The sequence below is a fragment of the Drosophila virilis genome, unplaced genomic scaffold, assembly GCF_030788295.1.
Source record: "Drosophila virilis strain 15010-1051.87 unplaced genomic scaffold, Dvir_AGI_RSII-ME tig00001170, whole genome shotgun sequence".
Taxonomy (NCBI): domain Eukaryota; kingdom Metazoa; phylum Arthropoda; class Insecta; order Diptera; family Drosophilidae; genus Drosophila; species Drosophila virilis.
In genome coordinates this window covers 2,458,582-2,472,500 of record NW_027212828.1, presented here as the reverse complement: position 1 = coordinate 2,472,500, position 13,919 = coordinate 2,458,582, and the positions used below count along the sequence as shown (strand labels likewise).

At 37.1% G+C, this 13,919-nt stretch overlaps 1 protein-coding gene across 2 annotated transcripts in view; it reads right to left on the bottom strand.

The window, feature by feature from the left end:
* Positions 1-7,654: 7,654 nt before the first annotated feature.
* The window catches only part of eIF4B (eukaryotic translation initiation factor 4B), a 32,995-nt gene continuing 26,730 nt past the window's right edge, over positions 7,655-13,919 (bottom strand). For both annotated transcript variants that reach the window (XM_015169306.3, XM_032440778.2), the window contains exon 5: positions 7,655-7,823. In XM_015169306.3, the coding sequence (XP_015024792.2) occupies positions 7,770-7,823 (54 nt within the window). In that variant the 3' untranslated portion in view covers positions 7,655-7,769. The remainder of the gene's footprint in view (positions 7,824-13,919) is intronic.

Sequence of the window (13,919 nt, the reverse complement as noted above, 5' to 3'; positions counted from 1 at the left end):
CGCCATGTTGGTCAAGAGAGCAATATATTAAGGAATGCGTAAGAAATGAAGAAAGTAACTAGAGCGAGAGATAAAATAGCTCAGCCCCATATGAACAGTGGCAAAGTGGAATTTAAGCATGCGCTAATTTATTATCTATGTGGAGACATGCGTCGCCGAAGTTTGAGGCATATCCACAACATCAGCCACTAACCCTTTTTGTTTTGTCCCGGTTTTGTGATTGTATCACTCCTTATTTCTTTCAAATACAATCGAAAGTTTCAACAGCACGCTAGTTTGTATATAATAATTCAAATCTACGATCTACACGACCCTCAGCTCGCGAACATACGTTGTATGTTACAGTACATTGCGTAAAACCCAGTTTTCTCAAAAGAAAAGGCTATTCTCTGCCAGTGTGCGATTTGCTCGATCAGCAACTCCGTTTAGCTGCGAAGCATAACTAACTGTCAATTGTATTTTGATTCTGTGTTCCGAGTATTGTATGTATTGAATGTATACGTAAAAGAAGAGAAGAACAACAGTTATCGTAGTATTGTGTGGTGAATTCGAATCACTCGGTAATGCTGACGCAAGTGCTTGGAATTCGACTCCAGATATGATTCTTCCTGAGAATCCGCTCGAGGGCTGCGCACTCGTTATGGCGACAATTGCAAGTGTATGAAATAAGACAGCGCCAAGACTACACTATGGGTATCGAAAAAAAGAAGCGACGTTCTCACACATTACTTGCCACTATTACCGTCAGAAAAAATATCGTGAATTGAGCTAAAGTCGAATGTAACTTGCTATAAGTGTGGAAAGCTCGGACATTTTTCTACTGTGTGCCCTTCAACTGCTCAGAGCACAGTGAAGCGTGTGGAAATGTGCTTGGCAATGGAACCAAAAGGTATACATCTCCATGCTGGTGTGTCCGTTGCTAATTGATTTGACTCTGGAACCGAGTGATCACTCATAAAGGAAGCTGTGACTGGAAAATGTTCTGGAAAACGATTGCGTAATGTTGTAATGCTTTAGGTTATGTTATAAATGATTATATTTGTAGATCATACCAAATTTTGACAAATGTAATTATTAATGATTTCATTTGGGAAGACTTTTCAAGTAGTTATGGACAAATAGTTGAAATATTGATTGAGCATTGACCCACAAAAGTTCAGCATTTATATGCAAAACTGATAATGTTTTAACTGAATTAAACATTTTTGAAGATTGCCCTAACGAAAATGACGAATTAGTTAAAACTGACGGGGCCCGTTTAATAAATGTTTCGAAGCCATACATAGAGCATTTCATCCATGGAGTACCAAAAAGTCGCGATATTGCTGTGCAGTTCGAAATTCGTCTAACTCATCCAAAGAAAGCAGTGTAAAGACGCCCACGCAAGCTTACCGTAGATGAAAAGGGAAATGTTCGTTGTAGGATAAATTTAATGTTGGCAGCAAACGTTATTCAGCCTAGCTGCTCGCCATTTGCGAATCCAATTTTGTTGGTTAGATAGAAAAATGTAACCGATCGCTTATGTCTTGCCGATAAATATCCACTGCCTCTAAATTCTGACCAAATTGCCAGATTGCTTATGGCGAGATATTTCTCTTGTCTGGCCAGTGGATTCTACCAAATACCAATTCATTCAGAATTTATCGAACGCGTTTGTTACACCAGCAGGGCAGCACGAGTTCTTGTCAATGCTCAATGCCATTTCAGCGAGCGCTGGGTCCCATTGCGTACTCATATGCTGCCGCTTACACAGATGATGTATTGATTGTCGCCGAAACCAAGGATGAGGCAATTTGAAGATCGCAAAAAGGATTTTAAATAACGCAATTTTTCTTCCTCCCGGCTTACACATTTATTAACTTCTCCCATGCTTCTTTAAATTAATCTGTGACTCTTTATCACCCATCAATTTGATTGCAAGTGCTTTCTGCTCTGAACATCCACCTCCATTTTAAACAATTGTACACATCGACCATGAATCATTTTTGACCAATATTGTTTTGATTCGCACTGACCACACCGCGTAATTTTCGTCATTCATGTCTTCAATTAAATATATCTCTTCTTCACTTATAGTTATTAATTTTTCTTTTAATAAGCTGTTGGTTGGTTTGTGCTCAAAATTTAAGTTTTAGAGTTTACAAGAGCAAGAGTACCCGAATTGGTAAGTGCCGATTACAGAGAAGCGACAATTGATTTCTTATATTTATAAGTAATGCAAGTGGCCGATGCTTACCAAATGCATGAAGCGAACGAACTTAACTAACTCGTAGCATCGAGGCCTTCGCATAAGTAATGCCAGGACAATAAAACTTTCGTTACAGCGAAGAGCACAAGCTTAATGTAAATGACACGTTAAGTGCGATCTCAGTTGCGAGATCGCTCCAGCAGGTTTGGCTGCGTAGCCAGACACGTATCCCCTAAGTGAAATACACATTTACCAAAAAAAGAAAACAAAAAAATTATAACATAAGTGAACATATTGCATTGAATAACACGAAAAATCTCTAAGAATAAAACTTAACGAATCACTTTGAAAGAATTTAAGAAAATTAAATTATAATATAATACTTATAAGCGAACATATTTCATATAAGGATACAAATTAATTTTACGGAAACTAGCGAACTTTTATAACTTATTAATTCAAATTCAATTTTCCAATAATTCTGATATTGTACTGCTTTTTTAAATTGATTATCTTTGTCACATTTTACATTTTTGTGTTAATATTTTAAATATCTCTATATCAGTAGAAAATAAATTAAAGAAGTATACCCTATAAGTTATCGGTAAAGAATTCTTGGTGTGGTTCACAATAAAACACTAAATACCGAAAAAGATGCAAGACGAATTGTCCGAAGCTATTAACTGCCTTTCCCTTGGGCTAAGCGCGGCCCACCGCCAGGGCAACCAGCTAGCAGCATACCTATTGCTAAACCAGAACTAGGGGATGCTATAGTAATCCGAGAGGCCCTCGAAGCAGGCGATCTGATAAGACAAGCTATGGACAACTCTGACAGGGTAAATGTGTCGTCTAAAATACCAATCGCAAGGCCAGGTCCTGGAAGCGAACACGAGACCGTCCCAGAGATAACGCGATTAATTACGGAATTCTCCGGGAAAAGAACTATATTTAACTCCTGAAAGAAATATGTAGATCGCATAATGAGTTTATATGAGGGACGAGAGAGACTTATAAATATTAGTAAGTTACTCTACCTATACGAAACAAAATAGTCGGAGAACCCGACGTAGTACTAGAATCATATATTACTCCCATGAACTGGTGGGCAATATCTAAGTGTCTGACGTCGCACTACGCTGACAAGAGAGATCTAAAAACCCTCGAATACCAAATGTTCATTTTGGTACAAGGTCGAAAGACCAGGCAGTTCACTACCAGCTGTCTCTGATACTCAACCAAATAAGCTCGTAGGAAGAATCAGTGGACACCGTGAGAGCTTTAGCAAAAAATGATAGCTATTAAAAACCGAGAGACTTGAGCCACGCACTTCATTTGTGTGGATTAGTACCAAATTAGGAGCATAGGAACGCATTCATCTGATATATAAACAGTAGGCTCCACCCTTGAGTATTCAGAAATTTGGGACTGTATTGTGATAGTGACCGTATTTCCTTCTGTTTCAAAACGAGAATCTCCTAAACCAGAGACAATGGCTGAGGAATTGTGCTTTTTAAACTAAAGCTGTTGAGCAAGGTGCGGCTTTATAGGGTGAAGCTGAGGACCGGAATACAAAACGCACGACGAGGTATCCAAATGCCGCGATTTTTAACGAAGACCACAGCATTACCCAGGAGAACAACATCACTACTGAAATACTGGACAACAAGAGAGGTGGAGGTAGATGGCAACGACTTAGACTTAGCGACGATGAACCAGCGGGCGCAGTCAGCTGACCAAACGATATAACACAAATAATATTATTTAAATACAGCAGGGAATGATTTTTCACCTCGCAGGTCCGACAGTAGCCACAGCTGCATGATTGCAATTGATGAACTTTCTTTCCAACATCAAATGCATATATATATTCTATTTTAGAAGCTATATGTCAAGTTTGGTGACTCTAGCTCTTATTATTTACCGAAATTTCCCAAAAAACAGGATATCGGTATCGATTCTTATCGATTGCTTGAAAATGGAGTAAGTTTTCGATAATCGGCGCAGACACAAGGAGCACCAACATCTAAAATTTCCAGTCTCTAGCTCTTATAGGTTCTGAGATCCTTGCTTTCATACATACGGACAGACGGACGGACGGACAGACAGACATACGCACATGGCTAGATCGACTGTTGGTGCTGATCAAGAATATATATTCTTACATACATTTGGATTTCGCACAAATACAAAATACCCTTATACCCATTTTTAATGGGTTCAGGGTATAAAAAAAACTTTCCACGGTAGGGCTCGAACTCGTGACAGACCGCATCACTTGCTATGCCTCTACTCAGCAGCCATACCAATAATTAAGTGCTTATGATAAAAAAGGAACTAAAATAGTATTACAGAAAAAAGTCGCAATTACCATGCTATTAGAATACGAAGTAGACGCGCATGAATGTGTGTTTGTACATGTATACAGAAATTTTTAAAGCTGCTGCCCCATTCAATTGCGCAGTTGCATATAACTTTGGTTTTTGCACAAACACAATATACCCTTTTTAACCATTTTTAATGGGCCCAGGGTATAAAAAAAAGTTCCTTGGCAGGATTCGAGCTCGCAGCTGAACTGACAGCTGACGACTCTTCTCAACAGCCAAACCAGCCAACAAAAAAAAAAATAGTTTCCCCGGAAGGGCTGGAACTCGCGACATACCGCACCACTTGCGCTGCCTCTACTCACTAGCCACCCCAAAAAAACAAAGCTAATTAAAATAGCACCCCAGTAAACAATCGCAATTGCAATGCTGCTGATAGAATTCGAAGCAGACACACACTTACTTTCCGCTGGCGATAGGTAAAATTTCATTTCATTTTTCGGAAACTAACTCGATCTGTGCAAGCACTCGGAGGACCTTCAGCTAAAATTTCAAGTCTCTAGCTCTTATAGGTACTGATATCCATGCGTTCATACATACGGACAGACGGACGGACATGGCTATACATGAATATATACACTTTATGGGGTCGGAGATGCATAATATCCTTTTTTCCCATTTTCAATAGGTTCGGGTATAAATTGTATAAAAATTGTCAAAAATTAGACAGAGTGACACAGTGCAGACTTAAAATTGAAAACATCATCTCGTGAAAAGTACCTAAAAGCAGAAACCAGAATAAAACCTAACATCATGTACATCACTTAAAATAATGATAATAAACAATGATATTGGTAAATTTATATCACACTTTACATAATTATAGCAAATATAATTTGGGCATATATTATATTATACTTAAATACTTATTTTAAAAATATGTAATCACAAACTCAATTATGCTTTTATAACAAAAATTGAAAAAAAAAATAAACAATAGAGTCAGAATGTATCAACAGGAACAGAAATGGGGTAAAATCCGTTGCCACATTGTACCTTGTAGACCAGCCTAACCACAGGCTTCTCTTTAATTAAAGGGTAATGACAATAGTCAGTTAAACGGTTCTCGCTCAAAGTAAGCAAATACCCGTAAGCAAAAGCGCAATAACCACAAGGCCACATAAGCAAGAACAAGAGCTCGATCAATGCTGAAAACAAATAATTAATAACAAACTGCACTTAAGATTTTCTGCGCACCACCATAAGCGCTTCTCATTTAATTGTTGTAAATAAATAACTATTCCCCAAATATTCTGCGCACCATCGATTGCCGTAAACTGAACTTCCTATAAAGCACCAGGTACAACAATTTCATGCGTGGTTATTTAAAAACTTTATTTCAGAGTTGATCTTAGTGATAATATCACGGGTTATTTATTTAACTCGAAAATTGATTTTACTAAATAAATATTGAGGTTAATCAATCCATAAAGGAAGTGACACAAACTATTCAATGCCCATACCGCTATACAACAAAATGCTACTATCACTTACCAAACAACATATAAACTGGACAATCAGAGTACGGCGATGGGCCGCTCGTTTTCTGTGCGGCTGGTCCAAAGTCGCCTTCGTTTTTGTTCGGCTTACTCTCAGTGCTTTTTCGATTTGTGTGTATTTGTCCGCCCAAGCAAAAAATGCCCATAAATTCAATTTTTCTTAAAAGTATATGGATTTTTTCCCTTTTGAAGGGACGAGTCATATGAAATAATGAAAGGGTTTGCCATGGTTTTTCTTTATCGTTGGTAAGGGTACCTAAGCGTTGCCATGTGTTTAAAATATTTTGGACTCGCTATTCACGCATAGTTGCATATTTTGTATATGAATAGATGAATTTGTGCGCTTGTGTGCCTGTTGGTGGCCTGCCTGCCTGTCCCTCGCAAATTTGACAAGATTTGCAGTTTTTGTGATTTCTGTATATCGAGCGCTAAACACACACATGTAGTGAGGTTTGATCCGTAACAAATATGTATTTTCAATTCTATGCAAATATACAAGCAAAGGTGCTTGCTAAAGTAAAATCAAGCTATGTGTGTTATTATCTTATCATAGTTATTGCACAAGATACGAATCATGTAAAAATGATTTAATTGTTAAATTTTCCTGTAAAATTAATCCTTAATATCTAGGGTAATAAAGCATGCATTTCATGGATAAGCAAAGATCCGTTCCGTCGATCTTAAATGTACTTCGAAAACGAAGCGAAGCAAAGTACCTTCGACCAGTTTCGCTGAAGGCAGGCTGTCGACTAACTTCATTGCTCAAGTCAGCATCAGCAAGACGCGACTTCGGCATTATTCGTTTGGGTTTTGAAGAACGAATAGCCAGACCATTGTGGTCGGTCTATTACCTTGGGACAATACCGTTCCTATACCAAAAGACGACGCTTCCCTCGTCCTAATAATGCTATCGAAAGTTAATATACTTGGAAGTAAAATTAAACGAACTTTTAGCCCCAAACATGACAAACATATACTTATTAATTTCACGTCAAATTATTTTCAACGGGGATATTCGTATTCAATTTCAATCTTTAAGCCGTCCCTGCAACTTTCCGTTCAATAAACGGCAGGGAAACTCTTTTTAAATTTTTTTTATTTTATCCAATGCCTGTGTAGTCGCCTTGTCTTTCATGCTGGCAGTTTTGAGGCCAGCTGTTGTCTGCATCCAAGCTCCCCGTATAGTTTGACGCGAAAAGTCACCCGAAGAGTGTCAGACGTCTAACCTCGTCCTGGGAGTAATTAAATGATGCACCCGTAGCTAATCCTACTGAAAATCAAGCGCAGCCCATCGAGTATTGCCGGTTGAGTAGGTCCCGGCCATAAAAGTAAGTTGGCATCGATTTTTCCTTGAGTTTTACCCAGACTGGAAGCTGTATCTCGGTTTAAAACACCTTATAAAATATTATTAAATCTAATTTCCAGATGGGTTGGAATATTGAGGCACTGCAAGTAATAGCAATATAAAATTTATCCAGCGCGGGCAATCAAATTTCTTGTTGAACTGAAAAATGTCTGATTGCTGAAGCAATATCAATTATTTGACCAACTACCAGTCAGTTGCTAAGCTTCATAAGAATCAGCAATTTTGATATTATTTAATTTTTGATTTGTTTCAAAAATGTGATTTTATTTTTACTTGTAAAATGTGTTTGTTAATTTTTTCCATTTAATCATTTATTACAAAGAAAGAAATAGATTTTATTCGGATGATTCATCGTCAAGTCCAGAATATTTGTTGGAAGACTGCAAAACCTGAAAATAAATAATACAAAATAAAAATATAGCATAACATAATATATTCGGTTACACAAAATATACAAATACATAATATAACTAGCGGGTATAGCCCGGCCTTGGTATGTTATAAAATCAATATTCTCAAAAAGTTTTGAAAATAATTTTGAAACTAAGAAGACGGTAACCAAACTACTTTCATACAAACTGATGTCATTTACACTGACTTCAGTAAGGCGTTTGATTCTGTGCACCATGACATTTTACTTTTTAAACTTGACCGAATAGGTTTCCCTCTGTCCCTTTTACTTTGGATTAATTCTTATTTAAAAGGTAGGACCCAAAGAGTAATACTGAGGTTGACTACCTCTAAAAGGGTTCACGTTACTTCTGGTGTTCCTCAAGGTAGTCATCTTGGACCTTTACTCTTTACACTTTTTATAAATGATCTTCCCTCTGTTATATCACATGCCCGTGTACTCATGTATGCGGACGATGTCAAACTTTTTCTATCATACACTAACCCCCTACATCATTCTCGTCTACAAGACGATTTGAACGCTATGTAACTTTGGTGTTCGGCCAATCAATTGCATCTAAATTGTTCAAAGTGTATGTTTATGACTTTTAATCGTACTACACCTTATCTTGTCAGTTATACAATCGACAATATCCCTTTGCAACGTATACTAACAGTTAAGGATCTAGGCGTTATTTTTGATTCTAAACTCTGTTTCAATCTTCATATAGATACCATTGTTAATGAGGCAAAAGGTGTACTTGGATTCATTAAACGATGGTCTAAAGAGTTTAACGATCCTTTTATAACAAAACTTCTGTACATCTCTCTTGTTCGCCCTATCCTTGAATACTGCTCTTGCATCTGGTCTCCACAGTATATCAACAGCCAGGATCGTATTGAATCTGTTCAGAAGCAATTTCTGCTTTTTGCCTTACGAGGTTTAAATTGGGACCCTAATCTTCGGTTGCCGTCCTACTCCAGCAGACTGCTTCTTCTCAACCTTCCGTCGTTAATCAACCGTAGGACAATTCTCGGTGTTGTCCTTCTACATAAGTTGATTATTGGCGACATTGATTCTCCTTTTCTGCTAGGGCGTCTTCAATTCTCTGTTCCGGCTAGACCAACCAGAAATTATCGCCCCTTATTACTATCTACGTGCACAACTGATTACGCTATGCACAATTCTTTTCGCGTGCTATGTAAAAATTATAATAGTTTGCATCACGTTTTCTCTACCGAACTGTCTCTACCCCTAATAAAATCGTTGCTTTCAGGATACCTTCGGGAAGTCGCTGACCATTCCCAGCTATGAGCAGGGGCATAGCTAGCCGGACAGGCTGAAAAATTTTCCCCCACCGTGTCGGTGATTTCCCATTACTTTTCTCTTTGTCCTATCCACTTAACACTCTTTATCTAACTTACATTGCTTTACTTTATTAACAATTTTCTTACTTCCTTTTTTCCTATTTATTGTATTTTCTTTATTAATATAGCAAATTAAGATTATTTTTAATTTCACTTGAGATCACTTTTTTCCTACTTACAACCTTCTGCTTAGATGTAGTCTCTAATAGCGTCACTGACAAAATTAGCTGTGAAAAGGGGCACAGCTGGCCGGACTGGCAAATAAAACACCTCCATCGGTCGGTGATGCTATTTAGAAAATTGTGTCCTTTAACTAGGCTTTTAGCATATAATTATATTGTACAATCTTTTGAATAATGAGGAAGACACTCGTTTTGTCGACCATTAATAAATAAATAAATAAAAAAAAACGTTTTCCGTCATTTTACCACTGTTGCGAATGGAATTTCCCAAGCTGCTGGAACACGTATTCATTATATTCTTATGTAGAGCTATGAAAATTAGTTTGATGCTAATCGGACGCAACTTAAAATTCACCAAAAAATCTTTAATATGCACTTTCCATCGAAGTTTAGATTTTGAGAAAAATGTAACACACGTCTCAACTAATTTTTATTTAGATCCATGGAAATGAATTTAAGGGCGAAAGGCAACCTACCAAATCCTTTACTCCCATTTCCAGCAAGGTGGAATGAATTTTTCGGGTGTGAAACACCACTCAAATGAATTTGAACAAAGACCTTTGCAAATGAGTTTGAGGCCGATCGGATGGTTAGAAAAAACTCTAAACGGTGTTCGATAATTAACCACGGTAGTGGGTAGAATTTCCCAAATCGCTAAACACGTATTTATTGAGTTCTTTTGTAGAGCTTTGAAAATAAAATTAAAACAAATCGGATAAAACTTTATACTGCACCAAAAAAAATCATACAATCACACTTTGTACCGAGGATGCTTTGATACTGTGAAAATGTGAAATACGTCTCAAATGATTTTATTATAGATCCATGGAAATGAATTTAAGCGCGTAACGTTACCCACCAAATCTTTGACCTCCATTTATACCAACGAGGGATGGATTTTCAAAAATTGCGAAACTCCCCCCAAATGAATTTGAATAAAGATTTTTTAAATTGAGTACGAACACGATCGGATGGTAAACAAAAATGTTTCCTGCAAACGTTTTTCGCGATTTTTTCATACTTGCGCATGGAATTTCCCGAAACCCCGTCATAACGTGCACCTTCATCACATAAGCTAACTTCAGTGCAAGTTACAGCTACCTCTCACGGTTTGGGCTGTGCGTCGATCACCAATCAGTCAATCAGTCAGTCAGGACAAGCAGTTTTATATGTAGAGATAAACTTCACAGGTTATATAATATATATTTTTAAACACGAGAGAAACGATATCTCTTCGGCACACCGATGATTTAATACCCTTACGGTTTTGCAGAAATTTGATTGAAAATCTTAGAAAACAGAATATTTTGCCATTTAACATTTTGATCGATGGAAATTAGGGCCGAAATAAATTTAAAAAGTTTTTAAAAGCTCTGTAAAATACTTATTGTTTGGAAAACTAAAGCTTATCTAAATTAATAGTGATATTAAAATGGGCAAGAAATGTTGTAAGCAAGCAGTGCGCCATGTATTGTCGGATCCATGTTTCATAGGCAGGAAATATAAGAAACAACACGTTAATCGTCCGAACGGGCCTCTGATTTTAAAAACGTAGAGAACTGTGCATATATTATGAATCCACCAGCTCAGTCACGGGACTTAAGGCCTATTAAGATTTTGTGGGTAATTTTACGTGTGGCTATTCATTAAGAATCGATTCCTATAGCGTGTAGCTCCCATAAGATATTTTGAAATTTTGTGCTGCTTATCTGTTGCCAACATTGCTCCAGTCGCGTTCTTGCTGGGGTTGAGCGTATTAATTTATGGGCATAGCTCAAATCAACCTTATTGATTCAAAATGGACCGCAGATTATTAGCCATCTATGGACGATTGGTTTGCCGCCTTTTTTTTTAAATAGTCCTACATATTTCCTCGTGTACCTTATCACTAAAATCAAATAAGAGGTCCTCGTCGGGAGATCCCGACTAAGGGAAACCATGAACCCTCTTATTCCAGCACCAAATTCAGCTGGCGCTACGCAAGCAGGGTTTGAGCTCGCAATAAATCACACTCCTTTGCCGCAGTTTCTAATCAACAGTTACACCGCTAAAAAAAATGTACAAAAATAATTTTCTCGGTAGAGTTCGAACTCGCGACAGACCACACAAACTGCCACCGCCTCTACTCAACAGTCACACCAATCATCAAGTCGTAATAAGAAAAAAAAAAATTTAAATAGTAGCACAGAAGACAATACAATCGCAGTTGCAATATTGTTGATAGAATTCGAAACAGACACGCATGAATGTATACAGAAATTGTTGGAATTTGCGCTCGCTGCCGCAAGCACGTGTTTCTTAACCGATCTTAATGAAACTTTCTACAGTATAACTTATTGCACCAAAGAATATTTGTGTATTCTTAAAAAATCAATTGCATTTCAATTGTTAAATTGGTGAGCACCACAAGTTGGGTTATTAACTTGATTTAAAGCTATGGGGTGGTAGCGGGGAGGTAGCGATAGGTATAAAATGAAAGATACTTGACATTTATATAATATTCTAGAAGCAACATATCATGTTTGGTTTTTTATTCATTGCTCGGAAATGGAGTATGTTATCTATTATCGAAAACAAACTCGATCTGCGCAGGCACTAAGAGGACCTACGGCTAAAATTTCAAGTCTCTAGTTCTTAAAGGTTCTTATATCCTTGCGACCATACATAGGGGCAAACGGGCAGACAGACAGACGGGCATGGCTAGATCGACTCGCCTATTGATGCCGACCAAGAATATTTACACTTTTTGGGTTCGAAGAAGTTTCCTTTTTCCTGTTACATAAATTTGCACAAATACATAATACCCTTTTTACCCATTTTTAATGGCGTCAGAGTATAAAAAGTAAGTCGCTGTACCGAAGTCGAACTCGCAACTCCATTCAACCAACAGAGCTACGAGCAACGCCTCATATCTCACACACATACTTATAATCCCGTTTCGATGAAAAAACAAGTAAGAGGGTTGTGGGCGGGGGTGGCGGGGGTGACGATAACTATAAAATGACAAGAATTTATAGAATAAACTATTACACGCTTCTGACCCATTTTCAATAGGTATAAGGTATTAAAATGGAAGTATCGATACGATATCGACGATATCGCCGATTATGTTTCAATTTCACAAACCCTGATAGCGGCTTATCTATAGTCTGAGTGACATGATTTATTTTTTTTTAAAGCAATTTACGATTTATTCCAATATAATTCGTACTTATGTTGCTGTCCAAAAACTTTGCTGTGCCTTGTCGAAATGAATTCCAAACTAATTTTATTCCTGATGTGAAAGTACAGTAATGCTCATTTGCCAATAGCTTTCGAATCTGTGGGAAAAGTAGAAGAAATAACAAAAAAACTAATCTGTTGGCGAGCAGCTCTACTAACGCCGTACCTTCCGCCGAACCGAAATCGCATGTAGATGGCTTACTTTAATCATAATTTTCTTGAGTAAATTTGCAAATGCGACATTGGGCAGTCTTGCTGAATTAATAATAATACTGTCGTCTCTTTTGATTTTAAATATTAATATCATAAACGTTTATATTTTTTTTCTTTTCTTAAATAACTCTTCAATAGTACTCGAACCAGTACCAACCGGACTACTTTCCACCGCCAGTTATGCCAACAATTAATTTTCGATAAAAAAAAACGAATTAAACACATCACAAAATGCAATTGAATCGTATTTGCAATGCTGTTTATAGATTACAATAAAGACGCGCATGAATGTCTGTATATAGATACACAAATTCTTGCAAGTTACGCGGCAGCTATGCCGCAAACACGTGTCAATACACGCACACGTTTTCTTTAACACCTTCTGTATTTTTAACAGATTTTGGTGAAATATTCAACAGTGGATCTTACTGTGTATTCAGCACCGACTACCATTTCCCATTACTTTTCTCTTTGTCCTATCCACTTAACACTCTTTATCTAACTTACATTGCTTTACTTTATTAACAATTTTCTTACTTTCTTTTTTCCTATTTATTGTATTTTCTTTATTAATATAGCAAATTAAGATTATTTTTAATTTCACTTGAGATCACTTTTTTCCTACTTACAACCTTCTGCTTAGATGTAGTCTCTAATAGCGTCACTGACAAAATTAGCTGTGAAAAGGGGCACAGCTGGCCGGACTGGCAAATAAAACACCTCCATCGGTCGGTGATGCTATTTAGAAAATTGTGTCCTTTAACTAGGCTTTTAGCATATAATTATATTGTACAATCTTTTGAATAATGAGGAAGACACTCGTTTTGTCGACCATTAATAAATAAATAAATAAAAAAAAACGTTTTCCGTCATTTTACCACTGTTGCGAATGGAATTTCCCAAGCTGCTGGAACACGTATTCATTATATTCTTATGTAGAGCTATGAAAATGAGTTTGATGCTAATCGGACGCAACTTAAAATTCACCAAAAAATCTTTAATATGCACTTTCCATCGAAGTTTAGATTTTGAGAAAAATGTAACACACGTCTCAACTAATTTTTATTTAGATCCATGGAAATGAATTTAAGGGCGAAAGGCAACCTACCA